Source organism: Xylocopa sonorina, chromosome 4 (genome assembly GCF_050948175.1).
Source record: "Xylocopa sonorina isolate GNS202 chromosome 4, iyXylSono1_principal, whole genome shotgun sequence".
Taxonomy (NCBI): Eukaryota; Metazoa; Arthropoda; class Insecta; order Hymenoptera; family Apidae; genus Xylocopa; species Xylocopa sonorina.
The window spans coordinates 11,625,892-11,643,973 of record NC_135196.1 but is presented as its reverse complement, the minus strand read 5'-3'; the positions used below and the strand labels follow the sequence as shown (position 1 = coordinate 11,643,973).

The 18,082-nt window shown below is 35.7% G+C and overlaps 4 protein-coding genes across 4 annotated transcripts; 2 read left to right on the top strand and 2 right to left on the bottom strand.

Moving 5' to 3' along the window:
• Positions 1 to 3,498: 3,498 nt before the first annotated feature.
• Positions 3,499 to 5,104, bottom strand: LOC143422992 (uncharacterized). Its single transcript, XM_076894019.1, has one exon. The coding sequence runs from the start codon at positions 4,928 to 4,930 to the stop codon at positions 3,530 to 3,532; it is 1,401 nt and encodes a 466-aa protein (XP_076750134.1). The 5' UTR covers positions 4,931 to 5,104; the 3' UTR covers positions 3,499 to 3,529.
• Positions 5,105 to 8,698: 3,594 nt separating this feature from the next.
• Positions 8,699 to 9,995, top strand: LOC143423000 (polyprenal reductase). The gene is made up of 5 exons (XM_076894031.1): positions 8,699 to 8,890; positions 8,993 to 9,141; positions 9,210 to 9,398; positions 9,489 to 9,784; positions 9,854 to 9,995. Exons 1-5 carry the CDS (start codon positions 8,709 to 8,711, stop codon positions 9,944 to 9,946), a joined length of 909 nt encoding a protein of 302 aa, XP_076750146.1. The 5' UTR covers positions 8,699 to 8,708; the 3' UTR covers positions 9,947 to 9,995.
• A 270-nt stretch (positions 9,996 to 10,265) lies between these two features.
• On the bottom strand, positions 10,266 to 15,260 carry LOC143422968 (uncharacterized). Its single transcript, XM_076893972.1, has 7 exons — positions 14,560 to 15,260; positions 14,343 to 14,489; positions 13,995 to 14,203; positions 11,239 to 13,826; positions 11,024 to 11,157; positions 10,612 to 10,821; positions 10,266 to 10,517 (listed from the first exon to the last, which is right to left on the bottom strand). The coding sequence occupies exons 1-7, from the start codon at positions 15,181 to 15,183 to the stop codon at positions 10,314 to 10,316; spliced, it is 4,116 nt and encodes a 1,371-aa protein (XP_076750087.1). The 5' UTR covers positions 15,184 to 15,260; the 3' UTR covers positions 10,266 to 10,313.
• A 627-nt stretch (positions 15,261 to 15,887) lies between these two features.
• Positions 15,888 to 17,527, top strand: Veli (L27 and PDZ_signaling domain-containing protein veli). The gene is made up of 6 exons (XM_076894035.1): positions 15,888 to 16,000; positions 16,075 to 16,113; positions 16,322 to 16,363; positions 16,460 to 16,572; positions 16,765 to 17,010; positions 17,122 to 17,527. Exons 2-6 carry the CDS (start codon positions 16,077 to 16,079, stop codon positions 17,278 to 17,280), a joined length of 597 nt encoding a protein of 198 aa, XP_076750150.1. The 5' UTR covers positions 15,888 to 16,000; positions 16,075 to 16,076; the 3' UTR covers positions 17,281 to 17,527.
• The last annotated feature ends 555 nt before the right edge of the window (positions 17,528 to 18,082 follow it).

The following is an 18,082-nucleotide window of genomic DNA, read 5'->3' as shown; positions in this document are numbered from 1 at the left end:
GATTATTTAACAACTGATATTCTCTCGCATCATGCAGAGGTAATTAAATGGTTATAAAAGAGAAATTCAATTTTAAGATATGTATATTTACGTGAAATGAAATTTTTATATACAGATATGAACAAAAAACACGTATCGGAATTAATCTACGTTACATGTAACCAACTATTACTTGCGGCTTTAGAAATGTGCGATAGCACCAAGCTTAGATGGAGACGCTTTGTTATTATACATATTTATAAATACAGATGCATATATCGCACACAAGATTATTACAAATATTTTATCAATTTTACAATCATTCAAGTGATTCAAATTTTATAGCGATAACTTTTACAATTCTCATTCTCACTTTTCATTAGCAATGATACAAATGAAAGAAAAATTAAGATGTTATTCTTATTTCAATTACATAAGAGCATTAGTCTTCTTGTACGCCTGAAGAAACACACGCAACCTGTTGTGCTATCACGAATGGTATTACGGGACCATTTATATGCTCCTCGTTCCTTCCGGCATTTGTTTCATTACAGTTAGACACTGATTTTTGTAACAATCTAAAACTGGTCGCGTGTTAATGACAATCTGTGACACTATAACTTTGACGTTCACGAAAAATCCATTTATTTTGCATTCCTTGCATACATTCCTGACGCATACATATGTACATGTACAATTGCCTCGTTGGTTGACGGTCATGTTTTATAGTCGCTTAAATGATTACACGTATGCTTTAACGACGAACGAAAGATACAGCTATACAGGTAGTCGTTTACCCCTTTTTTTACGAAATTCTCGTACCATTTATCGACAGACTTATCACTTTCCAGAGATAATATTCACGACTACGTAGTTCCACTAGACTAGATTTTCTTTAATTAATATTCACCACGTTCATCTAGATATGTATATGTATACGTTTATCTTTGCACGATGTCCTACTTCCATCGTTCGTTCGTTGGACATCGTTGTTACGCGAATAGTTGGTATTACAGTGAGCCATACCATCATTTCTCATGGTTCCTCACGTTCAATCAGAATGTTTAATTATGCCTTGCTATACCGGACGACATAGTTATTTAGAAGATAGACGACTATTTTTATGAATACGCAGCAATCATTCTGTAAATTCGCGTGATTGTTCTCGACTATTTTATCAACTACCTTAGCATAAAAGACACCTACGTTTTTACTTTACGCTTGGACTAGATCATACTCTTTTATTCTAAACGAGTAGAATAAAGGATAATGCGAAACTGAAAAATAAAACGAACTGAAAATTGTTTCATTGTGCAGTGTTGATGACCCAAAGTGACACTGAATCGATGGTTCTGATTTTGCAGGTGTTCTCTAATAATTATTTAATTACTCTAATAAACAATGGATACCTTGTTGTAATAAAAAAACCTTCCAAATATGCCGCAAGAACGCAACATCTAGAAAATACTGTTTCACTGTCATTTCAAGTCGTACACGTGTAACAAACACAATTATTGAAGGAATAGATAACAAACGTTGATAGCGATGTAATAGTAATTACTAAATATTCTATGCTTGATGCTATTACCTATGTATCGTATAATACTAGGAAGAAAATATTTTACAAAATGCTTAATTTTAAATAAGTATGTGTCCCGATACACTTATGCGAGCTACATAGATATAGAAACAATTCGAAAGACTTCATGCTTCGATCGATTACGAATGCATACAGATTCCTATCTAAACGTTATGATACACCTTACAAGAGTACATTTTGCAACAGTGAATACTTTCCCGAGCTCTGACTAGATACAATTGCTACGATTTGGCAATGATCCTTAGATTAAGTTTTTCGACTAGAAATTAGAAGCCATCGTTCACGAACGCGTACACGTTCTGTGTAACTTCAATTCTTCAATAATCGTTGTTATAAAATTTGAAAGAAGAGACAATGGTACTTAAACGTAACATTGAACATAGATGCATCGAAATTGAAAGGATTACTAGGTATTTTTTAACTGTACTTCCAGGGATTGAATACGTACAAGTATGTTACAAAAATATTACTAAAGCGTAGTTAAAACCATGAAAAAAATTAATTATACCTAATTTTTTATCATTTATTATATATATAACTCGCAAAGTCACTATTAGGTTTGATGTGTAAAACATGTCCTCCTGCAGTAAAAATCAATTCAATTGGAATGGAATTACCGAGTTCAAAAATATGAATTATTGGTACCTTTTGAAAGTATCTAGTTCATATCGAATATCAACCAGTTGGAATCGAATGTGGAACCGTAAAGAGTTAATTCAATTTCAACGACTTAAAGCTATCTACCTACCCTATCATATAATACTTTATGTGTATAAATTATTAATCAATCAGCAACGGCGAACTATCGACTAGATGCGCACGATTTTTATAAATCACCTTAACTATCTTTGATATTCAGCTGTATGATCACGATCCGTGTTATACAGATCGATGATTTAATTGATGAATTACATCTAATTCCTAGGGTACACCTATTCGTATATTCGTTTAAACTAGAACGAGAAATGAGGGGTCACGGGTCTCGATAAATATTACAACACAGATAAATTGCCACATGGCATATATACACGCGCAGTCCACGGTTTAGAGCCTGCCTCTCGTTAATATCTACAGATTTACATCGCACGCAACATCGCATTAACCTTGCTGCTTCGCTACTTCTAATTCTATGCAAATTTACAGTTCAATTCGCCCACCTTTCCAACCCTTACGTGTTGTTCGCGCGTGATACGCGTATAACTGTTCCGCTGCGCCGGCAATTATTGTCTCGAGCTTATGAGAACCGAAACGTCATCGTTAGATGGTCGTTATATTGAAATTTACTTCTGTTCCGTTACTATACACGCTTCTAATGGTGTTCCTGTGACGGTTTCTAAAATGTTTCTGGTTTGTTTTACCATTTTATGACTTTAAATCGATGGCATTCTTTTATCAGTTTAAATGTGTAACGATAGAATTGAGATAAATTGATTTTTAGAAAAGCAGCAACATTTAAAAAATTTCTGTTATCGCTAACATTCAAAAATTGCACATTCAGATACTCCACCATTATCCCCTCTATATGACATCAGTTAAATCCAAATGTCTCGTAATTTACCAGGCGAGATTTAATGATCGTACAAGACAGCAGGAAATACTAACATAAAATTGCACTTATATCATACAAGCCCCATATAAAAACGAAAAAAAGTAAAACAATAAAATTCATTCTTAAATCATATACATATAATCGTATCTATACCCTTAAAACTGTCTAATAATCCGAGAAATGCCATTAATAATAATAAAAAGAAAAAAACAAATAGGAATGCAAAGAAGCAAAGAACTGTGACATTTACCAAAAAGAAATGCCACTCTCGAAACATGAAACGATCGGATGTAACAAAACCAAGGGTCATCCACTAGAAGAGACTCGGCATTTTACAAGTCAAGACCGAATCTCCAGTAGAGCCCTGGCCTTCTAGGCAAAGGTCTCGCGGGGAACTGGTGTCAGGGTATCTCGGTGTTCAAGGTGGCATCGGAAACCACCTGAACAACGTCAGTCTTACCCGCAGCAGGCCCTTGCGCGTCCAGCACGACGTTGTTGTTGTTGTTGTTGTTGTTCGTCTCTGGATGCTGGCTGGCCAAATGCTTCCTCAACGCGGCCTGCCTGGTGAACTTCGCGTCGCACCTGGTGCAAGGTATCTCGATGGTGGCCGTGGTGGAGGATTGCTCGCCGTTGGCTATTCTCGGCTTGTGCCAGCGCCGATGGGAAGCCAAGTTCGCCGGGCACGAGAACCTCTTGTCGCATTCAGGGCATCTGTACTCGACGTGAGCTATCCTGGAGCACCTGTGCTGGGCCAACTGGAACGCGTCTTCGTGCAATTGCCGGCAAAGCTTGCATTGATAGGGACCGAGCCTGTTCTCGATCTTGGCCAGTTCCGCCCGCGCCTCCTCGGTGACTTCAACGATGTTGAAGGCCGGATCGATGTCGCCGGTAACTACAGCCTCGTCAGGGCCGAGGATCACGGTGCCCGATACGGGACTGCTGGTATCCTCGTCGAACTTCAATCGTCTGGCGTGTTTCTTTTTCGGTCTTTGCAGGTATTTTTCGGTCGAATTCGATCTGGACCCGGTGGACACGCCTGCGTTGCTGGTCGCCGATGCTGGACTCGAGTCCTCCTCTCGTACTTTCCTTCTGGGACACTGCGGAGGCGATGGTGTACTCGGTGGAGTCATGGGCGCGTGCTGTATCCCTTGCAAGGGATGTTGCGGCGTCAGTAGGAGCTGTTGGTGATATCCCGGTACCGACTGTAGCTGTCTGGGACTGGTCAATAGCAGCTTTTGGTTGTGCGTGTAATATTTCGAGGTGATTTCGTTGGTCGAACCGAAGGGAAGTATCTGTCTGGTAGCATCGTCGAGAGTGCAAGCCTTGTCTGTCGGCTCTTGAACTTGCAGAGATTCTTTCTTCGAGAGCAATTGCTCGTAGCTGCTCGAATGACTGTGTACGGACGAACTTCGAGGAACGGTGTCGAAATCCTCACCCACCAGTGGACTCGATTCGTCACTGCTCCTTCTGTAGGCGACGCTTTCCGATTCTTTTTGCGTCTCGTCCAGTAATCTGTGATCTTTCTTCGAATCCAATTCGATGGAATCCTCGGTTTTCGGTGTGCTCGGCGTGGGCGGCGGTTTCAGAGACAAGTCCAGGGGACACGGAGTCGACGATCTGGACAGATCCCAAGTTTGAAGAACGTGATGGTCAGGGACCCTCGAGTAGATCGAGTGGTTCTCCATAGGAATGTGCCAGCTGGTGGTCGCACCATACGGATGTTGATGGATCTCGTCACCGTAGTAACCCAGGTAATTCAGGCCAGGGGCCAAAAACGCCCGTGGCAACGAACTGTGTAACATACTGATGTTCGTTTCTGCCGAATATCTCCTTCCTTACGGTAACCTTTAATCGGACCATGCGTTCGAGATGTCTGCAGTTTCCATTTTATTCCGTTCCTCGGAACCACAACCTTGTTTAACGTAAGTACACAACCAAGAGGTTCTTCTTTCGGTAACGACTGTGCAATGATGCCTGAGGATTCTCGTCACTCAGTCACCAAAGGAGACTTCTCTCGAAGTTGTCCCTCGAAGTCTCTTCGAGTACGATACACACCACCTTCTCCTTCGGCGGCTGGACGCCGTTTGACAGAATAACGCCAACGCGCCGTCTGGTATATTCGAATGCTCCGCCCGGGAGCTCGATCTGTCCGCAATTCTTATTGGTCGGACATCCTCCGGCCTCCTGCTCCCACCATTCAACGCGATTGCCACCACTCCGGTGGAATTCTGAATTCTGGCGCGTGCTCGCGTAAACGCTCACCGCCCCGTCGACCGCGTAAGTAATGAATGTGTATAGCTGTTACGTGTCGGTACACACTGCCTCGCAGCCAGCGAATCATGTCGTTCCTGTCGATTCTTTAATAGGGAATGCCACCCTTTTAGCAGATTCCTACCCCGCAGTTATTTCTTGCCTTCAGATCTCTTTCTTGCCGCGCGATCAAGTTTTGCGTGACCCGTCGTAACTTTCTTGCGACATAACATGTTTTATTTCACAGTAGTCCGTACGCGTAGTAGTCCATTTGAAAGGAATTTATTTGTAAAATTCCGTGCCTGATCTGAAAAATATAAATGTTAGGAAGGACAAATTAAAGTACCTAAAATCAGAGGTAACGGGCTCGAAGGTAAGATGGAATTTGTCCCATAATGTGGTTTTGATAAGTTTCGATCAAATTAATATTTAATAAGAAGCTGTGAGGACACGTTTGCTGCACCGTGTCATGTTTTCTTAAAAATATAAAAACAAAAAGATGAACTGGAAATAAATAAATACGGCATCGGTTCCGCAATAAGTCGATATTAAGCATGTGGCGCAAAAGTACTTGAGGCCAGAGATTCCGTGGCCACACCGTAATCTCTTGATCTTCTTACTTAATTAGCAGCGGAGTATGTTCGATTAATCGTCATAAATAATTTCACGCCGCTGATGGATTCACCGTACGAGACCACATTTCGACGTCGACGTCAATGGACTTACGTGTGAACGTGTAGAGGCTTCAGCCGATTTTCGTAGTTAATCCTCACCCTTGGGAACCGTTCAGCCTGGACAATCGTATACTGTAATTGGACGAGAGCCTGTTGAGGTCTCGTCAAGACGTTCGCCAGACCAATGCCAATCAACAATCAACAAAATCGTCGCCGGTTTCTTCAATTTTACCACCATCGAAATGCTTTTCCTAAGGAATGGTTAAGCAACCCTTTCGTTGAAAGAGCCGATTAGACAAGTACCAGAACAAAACGTAATCCACTACTAAATTGTACTAACTATACAAATACTGCACAGTCGATGATGAAAGGTGACAAAAATATATTAATAATATATTTTTAAATAAAACAAATTACTCAAATCGATGCTCGTGGTCAGCATCCTGTCCTTAACGTACTGTACTCACGATACAAAACGTTAAAAACACACGATCGATCGCTTATTTTCACAAGGGGGTAAGTTCAAAATTTCATGCTCAACGTAATCATTCTATTGGCGGAAGAAACGAAAACAAATGGCAAATGATCCATTATTACGTGCAAACATCGCATGGACTATTACCGCTTGCGGTGAGCATAAAATATAGGTATTAACGTGGGATAAGTCGGTCGATACGGATTTCCCATGATTATTTGATACTCGGCGAAACATTTTACCACGTGTTGCACTCTCCGCTTCCGGCTACGTATGCACGAACGTCTGAAAACACCGTTACGCCGGCCGATACTCGAATTACAGAACGCTAAAATCTCGCTTCTCCATACTCTGCACGTTCCATGCGAATCGAGCGAGTACGTGCACCTGTATTCTGTGCTACACGTGCAAATCTGCTCGTTGATAGTTCCAATATTTCGAGTTACTAGGCTATCCGTAAGTTAATACGCACTTTAGATTAAATTACAATTTTCTGCTTAATTACATCCGTCATTAAAAAGCGTCCGCTCGTTGTTCAACGAGAGATCGACGGAGAAGCTTTTCCCAAGAATTTCCTTTGAAAAATTCGCGTATCCACGAATCTCCACCGGACCATCCATAAAATACACCGCATCGGGTTGAAGACAAGGGCGAGAAAGGAGAAGGAACGAGCGAAACGACTTCCAGGGTAGGCAAGCTTTTTACTTGCACGGATGTCGAGTGGCTCCCGCATCTGCTGGTATGGAGGGGTAGAGGGAGAGGGTGGCTCTACATATTTGATGCGATTTTAATGTCTCTGCCTGGCATATCCACGTTCTGTGCACCAGTAGCGGCAGGAACAGCAGAACGCTGCACGAGGCACCGCTGACTGCCGTGATGCTCTAATCGGCTTACTCAACAAGCCACCCTTATCCTGAGTTTCCATCGCAGCGCCCTCGCCTCACCTCCACGCGAACGACGTCCTGCAACCATTAGCTCGAACGACGCCCGGCTACTCTGCGGTTTGATGCTACCTTGCAGCCTTCTTTCAGTCCTCCACTACTTTGCCACTTTATAATTCATATTTCTACTTGACGATATTGAAGTAAGTATAACGCGTTAGTCACCAATAGGTTCCTCTCATTAATTCGACCTGAAGTTTACAAGCCTAAAAAAGGGCAAACAAAATTTAGAATGGGTCACGAATAATTCAAGGCCCCAACAACGCGTAGACTCAATATGTAATGGATTTTGCTTGATTTTGGAGAGACGAATCTCTCAGAAACGTTAACAAGTTTTGCATTTTAGACTACTTGAACATGCTGTATTTTCCATAAGCATAAAATTAAATTAATACTGGTTGATTGAAGAGTTAACTAAATTGATTTTTTAAAATTACCTTCCTCTATCTTTAGTCTTGTGATACATATAACTGGAAACAATTAAATAGTCGGGATAATTTAAAGAATTCATATTATGTAGCATTCCAACGCAACGTATAAAATGTAAATTGGAGATACTTAAAGTAGGTACCATCGGATTTAAAAATTTAAATATTTATACTGGTAGCGCCATCTTTTATAGAAGTGCTCAAGCTGATCGCACATCGTTATCGATAGCGAAGTAACTTCTTTTCTTCCTATATATACTTTGAAGCCATGAGTGAATGTAAAACAGAACATAAAGCTGAACTTATACGAGATTTAAAGAGCATTTGTATATGTTTGTCCTATGTTCATTTAAGCTACCTTTTTATTAATTAAAATATATACACATGTTGCAAAATAATCTTTATTTTATCTGTATGTTTGCACTTTAACTTAACCTTGGTCGCATAAGTAGAGCAAATAGCGTATAGGTTGAGGACGTTAATGAGGACGTATGCACGCATTTTTCTGCACAGGTGTCGCTTAATTTTCGAATTTTGCTGATTTTTCCGCGGGAAACTTCCTGTTGAAAATGCACTTTTCAGCAGACGGAAGTCATCGGCCATCACGCAATCAGTATTGTTATATACTTGTTTACTTAGCTGGCAATATGCGATCGACTTGAGTTTTCTTTTAAAGAATCTTGAAGAAAATTCTTGTTTCTCCGTTACGGTATTCGGGTTAGAGAAGAGGGGCCAACCTCATTGACGTTATATACTTGAACATGTGTAATGTTGATCCGGTACAGTTAAGTTTTAGCCGGCATTAGTGCAATATGCTGACAAATATTATCCGTATCTGGTTCATCTTCTGTTCAATATTCACAGGTATTTGTGGGTTTCTCCTTTTCTATATGGAATCCTATTTACCTGTATTAATATCGCGCACGTACCGTTACGGGAAATTTTCTAATAACGTTCATCAATCACTACTTGTAGAACTTGAAATACCTAAAAGGTAAATAGTAGTAATAATCATATTAATAAGTAATAGCTTAAAATATTATGTTTTACTAATTTAATGATATATTTATACGAGAATTGATCTGTAATGTTTTAGACGGTTTAAAGATTTTTATCGTTTTGCTGCACCAGCTTCAAGTTATGTATTATACTTAGTTGTTAACAAATATTTATGGAATAACAATATCCCTCAATACATTACATGGATGTTAAACGTTTGTTTAGGATCATTTAGACAACAACTAGGTAAAACTAATTGTAAACTCATATATCTCATTTTCAACAGTTTTTATTTTAATAGTCGTATTTTTTAGTATCACCAGAAAGCACGTTTATAGCTGCTTTACTTTTTACTCTGCATTTATGGAAACGATTATATGAAACACATTGTGTAAATATTTTTAGTGACAAAAAGATAAACATTTGTCATTATATAGTTGGAATTGCTCATTATATAGGATCCTTGATAGCAATTATAGGTGAATCTGAAGGATTTGCCAAAGGTAATTATATACTGAAATGTTTTTAATTGCCATTACTTTCTTAATTAATTGCGATTCAATTTATGCTAAGTCTATTAACTTTTTATATAGGTTCGAAAGGAAATTTTTCTTTGAGGAAGATCACATACTTTCAATTGCTATGTACACTTATTTTTATATCATCATCATATATACAGCTCAAAGCAAATATTGTTCTTAATAATTTACGAAAAGATAAAGATGGGAAGATTAATTATGCAGTATATAAAATACCACATGATGGTCTTTTTAAGTATGTATCAGGTGCATTGAACATTACAGAAATAATTATTTATATAACACTTTCTGGAATCTTGTGGCAAAGCTCTACCTTTCACTATGTTACAATTTGGGTCGCAACTAATCAGGTATATATATCTTGTTATATCCTTGAAATATAAATTACATATCGAATTAATAACTTTTTTGCATTGTAGTTGTCCACTGCCATATTAACTCATCAGTGGTATGTACAAACATTTGAAAATTATCCTAAAACACGAAAAATTCTACTTCCTTATATTTTTTAAATATTTATATATACGTATCAAATGATGCAAAGTACATTTAAAAAATCTCTTTCAAGTTTTATTAAGTTCTTTTTTAGTCTGATTCCTACTATGTATATGTACAAATATATGTACATATATATACTGTAGTACATACATATATATACTATGTATATGTACAAATATATGTACATATATATAGTATATCACGTATACGAAAATCATACATATGGTCACTTAAATTTCTAATCATTTTAAAATGTTTTCTATGAATATTACCATTACATTACCATTAAATCATTTATAAAAATATATTCATAGAGTAAAGACATTTTTATAACAATACATTATTACTTATTTATATTTATAAACAATAAATTATAAAACTTTAACTACGTTTTCTTATTTGAGCATTCGATTCTGCCTCCATAGTTGAATCACTTTCATTTCCCACACTCAAATCAACATGTGTAAAAACAAAGTGTTTTGCTCTCGTTGATGTTATTGATGCATCTTTTTTCTTGACTAAGGTAGCTAATCGCGCAAGCGACTCTTCTCCTCTTGCAAGAAATGAATGTTTTTGCATAACATTCTAGAAAATTTTAATAAATCATATGTATGTGTATATATACATATAAATGATCAGTATTATATTAAGACTTTTGATTAAAATATCAGAACCTTACGTGTATCAAACGTGATTTTCCACTTAAATTTGAAGCGTACATTTCCGCTATAGAATGCGGTGTTCTCGTTTGCATCGTAGAATCAATCGTTTCTACTAATGTATCTTGTGTTTGCAACTCATCGATTCGTCTTTTCTTTAAAATCTTCAAACCAAATTTAAATACTTCACTGTTATTTAAGTCATTTTCAATTTCGGTGTCTATATTTTTCTAAAAGCAAAATTTAATATAAAAAGATACGATTCTAAACGATATTAATTCTCTACTGACTAAATTACTTTTTATTGTTCGATTTTTAATTTTAAACTAGCAATCGTATATAATGTAAACCTAATTTACTGTTACATCTTTTTTAAGTTATTTCGGACAGTAGAGAATTAAATTTTCTGCCTTTGACTAAAATATATTTTACCATTTTTTCTGCTAAAAATTTATCTCTCTCGTATTTCATTTTACGCCATTTTATTTCATCTTCTTCATCAGACAAGTCTACCCAACCATCTTTTTCCTCTAATGGTTGGGAATCATTATTATCGTCTTGTTTATCTGAAAGAATAATATAAAATTAATGATCACTACAGGGAGTTGATATAACTGAATACGAAAAAACTTGACATTTTTGCGTACCTATATTCCGCCACTTAAATTTTCTCTTTCGCGTACTTTCGCTGTACAAATCTCCGTCTTCGAATAACAACTCTTGAAGCATCTTTACTTCTTTTTGATCTTCATCTAACAATTGTTTCATATGAAGTTTCCCTAACTGGTTTTTTACCCGTGCTTCATCAATTTCTTCATTGTCTGCGTCTTCTAATTCCAAATTGTCCAAATCCTCTTCATCCTCGTCCGCAGATACATCACAGTCACTCTCACTGAGCTCGGCTTCCTTTTCTAAAAATTTAGCCGCATATTGTTTTATATCTTTCTTGGGAATAACTACTTCATTTTCTTCAGAGTCGTAATCTATAAATTTTTCCTCATCTTCATATTCGTTGTCGCTGCTCGCTGCAGAACTATTATCTTTTTCGTCGTCCGATAAATTTAGTTTCTTAATTTTTTTTTTTCTTTGCTTATCTTCATTAACAGCCTCATCTTCATCATCGGAAGACAAAACTCGTAGCTTATTCCAATTTGTTGCTTTTTTTGATGACCGCTCGTCTTTTTCGACATTTAGAGAATCTACTTTCTCAGAAATCTGCGTGCTGTGAGGTATCTCATCTGAGAAGTCAGCTAAATCATTTTCATTATTTGGTTGCGAACTAAATGTTCCAGAACACAACTGTAATAACTGTGATTCGCTTACATTACTGCATTCCTTTGAAAACTTAAGACTATCTTTGTCTTTGGGAAATTTGCCTGAACATATTTCCAACAATTCTTCATCCAATACATCACCATGATCACTAAATAATTTCCTTTGTGATATGATTGTCTTCTTGCAATCTTGTATTTGCCGAAATAATCCCTGGGTCTGCGTATCATCCTCAAGAATAATATTGTTGAGTGGTTTTTCGTTCAGTGACTCATTTTCTTCTTCCAAATGGACATTTAATGCTGTTAATTGGGTTATTGGAGAAACAAGATCAAAGGTATTAATTTTATTTTGCGGTGTTTCGCTTCTTCGTTTCAAATCATTTTTTACGCACGTTTGAAAAACTGGAATATCACTGTCATTACTAAACAACAGTTCATTCTCGTCGATATTTCTACTAAACATATCTACCTTTGCATTTTGAATAGATGCTTCTTTGTCCTTACTATTTTCGTTACTTTCAACTATTGAGGACCTTGAATCTTCTTCTAGGGGTATTGTAATCCGCTTAAACGTTTTACATTTCTCATCATTACTATCGCGATTAATATTATTCTCATCGCCGCTTTTTATAAATTTTTGACATTCCTCTTCTTCTGAATTTTCTTTATCTTCATCTTCATCTTCATCTTCATCTTCATCTTCATCTTCAATTTCATCATTATCACTTATTTCATCCCCACTAACTTCAGCTTCATCATCTATAAAAGCACTTTTTTTCTTTCTCTTTGTACTCTTTTCCGTATAAACGTCACATTCCTCTAATTCATCCTCCTCGGTTTTGTGAGACTCTATACTTGGAGAATAAGGTTCATTCAAATAATTGTCTTCCTCCTCTATAGATTCATTCCATTCTATTTCTTGTTCCTTCATTTCTTGTTCTCTTTGTTTCCACTCCTCGTCACGTTTCATTGCCATTTTATGTTTCAATTCCTCCTTTAACCATGTTAACTTTGCTCCAGGCTTGTTCAATTTGGGATCTTCGTCTGATACAATCGGTAATCTGTACGGAAGCGGTGTTTTTATAATTGTTAGTCCATTTAGAGATTCTTTTATTTGTGTTACTGTAACTTCAGACGTATCGTTAGTGTGTTCGTTAACTTTCGAATGTTTACACATAAATCGATCTATTAAATCATTTACTCCTTTCTTGCATGGTTTAATATCACCTGTTAGATCTATCATTGTGCCTGGAATTCCTCTTAATTTAGGCTTTAAAGTTTTTATATCCTGTAAAGATTTCTTTTCATTCATATTTGGTGAGTCAAATTTCGGTGGTGGTAAGCCATATTCGTTGTAATCATCATCCAATTCGTCTGCAGCTATTCCTAAAGATTTTTTCATTATATTTGCATAATTATAGTTGCTTTTTGAAGTAGAAGTATCTTCGTGTACAACTGCAATTTCTGAATTGTGTTTATCACTGTTATTGTGTGAATTTTCTTCCTTGTTTTCAGTTTCAACATCTTCCTGTATTATACTATCTATTTCATTATTTTTCGTGGTTTCAGTAATTTTTTCAAATTTCGATTCTTCTTTTTTATTTTCTGTGATATTGGATTCGCTGTGAGTTTTTACTATCATTAAGTTATTTGCGTCATTATTTGTTTCATCATTTGATACCGTTTTCTCATTGTTTCCAGTTTCTTTTATTTCAATTAAAGCTTCATCCATTTTCTTCGTTGTACTCGTACCATTTTCTCCTTCACTATTTTCGATAGTACATAAATTATTATCTGCAAATAATTTTCGTGAAACATTATCTTTTTGGGAACTTTTAGTGCATTCTGTCTTCGAATGTCCTTTATTTATATTTTCCTTGTTCATTTCCATAATTTCTTCTTCTGAATCAGAAGACTTGTAAAAGATTTCTGCTTCTTTCTCCTTTTCTTTTAAAACTTCGCTGTTTAACAAAAATAATCAACAATATTAAAAATAGACTATGTAACGGAATGTATCAAACTGAACTTTTTAACAATAATGTGGCCAGTTAACAAAAGAGACCATTTAAAACAGAATTGCATAAAGTAGTGTCTATTACATAAACTATGCTTAAATTTTAAATACTTACTCGACAATAGCAGAGGACATTTTTAATTTAGCTGCCATTGTAGGTGCTGTTGGAAGAACAGTTATTACTTTTTTCCTGTTTAAAAATTCCTGCAACGTTCGTTGCTTTGGTCTGTGGTATGGAAGTGAAATCTTTGCCTCTCTCACCAAACGTTGAGTTTCACTTTGTATTTGTTTCATGGCCTCATCTTTAGCAGCTCTTAATGAGACCTACCAAATATAATATTAATTTCAATGGAATACTAATAATTTTAAACGCTAAAAAAAATTTACTAACTCCAAGAATGTTAGAAGTTTGGTTTCTATAAGATTAGTAAATAAAATTGAATCAAATTCTCGCATAACTTACTTTCCTTAGTTCAGACTTAGAATTTTCTTTCTTATGTTGTTTAACTTTTTTATCATGTTTTGTAGGTTTCGCTGACTCTTCGTCATCTTTTCTTTCTGTTTCCCCTTCTGATTCTGAATCTATTAGAGTTTGAAATCTACTTTTCATCTGTGAATCACAAAAGTTTAAATAGTTACTGTAACAATGAAATTATACATACATAGATATTATTACTTACAGTATTTATAACTTTCTTCTTATTTATTGCCTCTGAGTCAGACTCATTGGAATCACTGTCGATCAATCGCTTACTATTATTTTCATTATTTGAATATTTTCCAAGTTCGTTAATATCTTCAGAATCAGATGTTTCATCTTTTGGTTTCTTTTTTGTCTTAAAGCTATATATGTTTTCATCTTCAGAGTCACTATCTATTATCCTAGATAATTTACTATTGATATCAGTGCTTTTAACTTCATCCTTTCTCTGATCATCATCTTCATTTATTTCCCTTGTGGTTTTATTAAATGGATCCTCTGTTTCATTATCAGAGTTTCGATTGGACTCTCTGCATTCTCCTTCAGCATTCTTATCAATTATGTTATCAATATTTTCTTTGGAGTAGTTATTTATTTTGTTTTCGATTTTATCAATTTCTGAATAGTGCTCCTCATCTTTTTTTTCTAATAATTTGTTAAATACAGTATTATTATCGTTGCTAGGGCAATTGTCTGTTTCAAACGATTTATTATTATCTTCTTTCGTGTAATGTTTCAATTTTTCAGCTGGTTCTGACTCTTTAAGCCGAAGTACAATAGACTCGTTACTATCCCCATTCTTTAAATCTTGTTCTTCACTCATGGTTTCGTAAGTTTTCTATTCCTCTTATTTTATTTAGGCTTTTGGCATCTGTATCTGTTCCTTTAAATGTTTCACATAAGTAAAGTAAATCTATATTTACTATTTTGATATTTACCCTGGTGAACTTATTAAATTACAATGCAATGTCATCTTTTCTTCCTAATATTCCTCCTAAAACATACGTTTAGATAAAAAGAAATAACACCTTTGTTTCGAATTGAACATAAGCGAATTAAATAAAAATCATTGCTAAATGACAAACTAAATACAATTACTGAATCTGTGCTGACAACTACACCATGCTGTGACTACTTTTAACCAATTTGGCGCGGAACCACTAAAAACACTTTGGGTCTTTGATTACAGATGGCAGCAACCTCGATCATTCAATTTTGACTTTAATATCAACATTGTTTGTTTTTTTTACATATTCTTGTATTTCGAAAACCATAACGATTATCCAGAAGAAACGAAATGTTTACGTTTTATTTCGATTTTACCTTCTTTACTTCTTGGCTGAATCAAATTTGAAAGTAGCAAAATTTATATTGATTAGATAATATTTATATCGATTAAATAAAAAATTTGCTCGACGTTACAACGAAATTTTGATTTAGCACGTTTAATGAAAATGTATCGCCCAGGGAATTATTTTGATTTTACTAAATTACTAGATAACCTTACAGAAGAGGTTAAACATGTTTTGTAGAATTTTCTGTGATAATAGTTGGTACAGTTGGTCGATAGATAAGATAGTTACATTTTTCTGACAGTTCGTGAATCTGTCAAAGGGACAAGCAACGAAATTGTTCTATCCGTACGTTGGTTAAATTAATTACGGTATACTTCTTTTATACCAAGTGCTCTGTAAGATTTTTCATTTGTTTCCAGACATGGTTACGATGGGCGAACCCCTCACTTTAGCAAATGGTAAACTAATTTCTTAATGGTCGTGTCTCTTTAAACAGTAAATACTTTCGATTTCCCAACAGTCGTCATTTAATTAATTAAAATAATTATTTCCATAATTCTGTATGAATATAAAATTACTAAAAGAATTGGTTAAATAAAATGAGACGAATTTAAAGAATCATCAATGAAATAATCTCTGCGATCATATTAATATTCTTATTTACAGACGTTAAGAGGTCTATCGAGTTACTAGACAAATTACAAAAAGGTAGCTATGTGTGCTTTATTACAAAAAAACATCAATCGTATAGATTGTTATCTTAAGAATTGTATTCATATAAATTTCTGTGACTTAACTTTGTAGGCGGCGAAGTACCAGCTACAAAATTAGCTGCTTTACAGAAAGTTCTGCAAAGCGATTTTCTTAGTGCAGTACGCGAAGTATATGAACACGTATATGAAACAGTAGACATTCAGGTATGGTATATCCTCTAGGTTATGAGCCTAAAAGAAGTCTGTTGAGATTACACAAAGGGAGAAGGATTATATCGTTATCTCGTTTGGGCTTAATACTTATGACCAATTAAACTTATATTCCATCTAAAAAACCTCTTTCGTTTCATATGTATTATGGATACAACTTATATTATATTTTATTCATAATATTAGGGATCCCAGGATGTCCGTGCATCCGCTACTGCAAAAGCAACAGTCGCTGCTTTTGCGGCAAGCGAGGGCCATGCGCACCCACGAGTGGTGGAGCTACCAAAAACCGAAGAAGGTCTTGGTTTTAATGTAATGGGTGGCAAAGAACAAAATTCACCAATTTACATTTCACGAATAATCCCTGGTGGCGTTGCTGATCGCCACGGTGGTCTAAAACGTGGGGATCAGCTGCTTTCAGTCAATGGGGTGGTTAGTCTTGTTTTATTTCTCTTAAATACAAAATCATTCCACGAAATAGTTTGAACTCCTCACTCAAAATGCGGATATGTTTTAAAGTATTGAATGTACGCTTAATTCTAGTGTGTGGAAGGAGAAAATCATGAGAAAGCAGTAGAACTGTTAAAACAGGCACAGAACTCTGTGAAATTGGTCGTGCGATATACTCCGCGCGTTTTGGAAGAAATGGAATTGCGATTTGATAAACAAAGGGCAGCACGTAGGCGCCAGCACATGCAATAGAAACAAAATCCGTTAACTACTTTATTTACTCTCTTTCAAAGAATCAACTATACGTGTCTTGATATTATTTTAATCTTTTCATTATTGGTACAATAGAAAATATTACACAAGCAATGAAACGTGTAAGACTCGAGTTCAATGGTACTTTATAGTTGTTGCACTTATCGCTGCCTGTTACGTTCTAAGAAAATACTGTGTGTATGAATGTTTTATAGGTTTAAGAAATAAAACTGAAAAGTGAAATTAATTTTCTTTTTCTCGTTTATTTTATTTTTACAATTATCAAAGAATATATCATAGTATCATATGATCTATTAACATAAAATGTTAATAGATTAATGCCAATAAACAATTAATTATATTATAGACTATGTTTATAAGTAAAGAAGAAAATTATATAGTTATAATATCTATTAAGTATTTATTTACATAAAATATAGCGTGATTTGTTTATTTAAGTTTTTTGTAAAATTACTATTACTGTAAAATTACAGACGAACCGGTGGCGCCATCTATGTGAAAAGTGCTCAAACTGGTCGCACATCGTTATCGATGGCGAAGTGAACTACTGAGAGATGGTGGCGCCATCTGTTCGAAAAGTACTGAAACTAGTTGCCGATTAGTTTCACCATTCGTCCGAGAGATGCCGCCACCAGTTTTCAGTAGTTCACTTCGCTGTCGATAACGATGTGCGACCAGTTTGAGCACTTTTCACAGAGATGGCGCCACCAATCCGTCGGTAGTTTACTTCGCCGTCGACCAGTTTCAGCACTTTTCACAGAGATGACACCACTCACTCTGC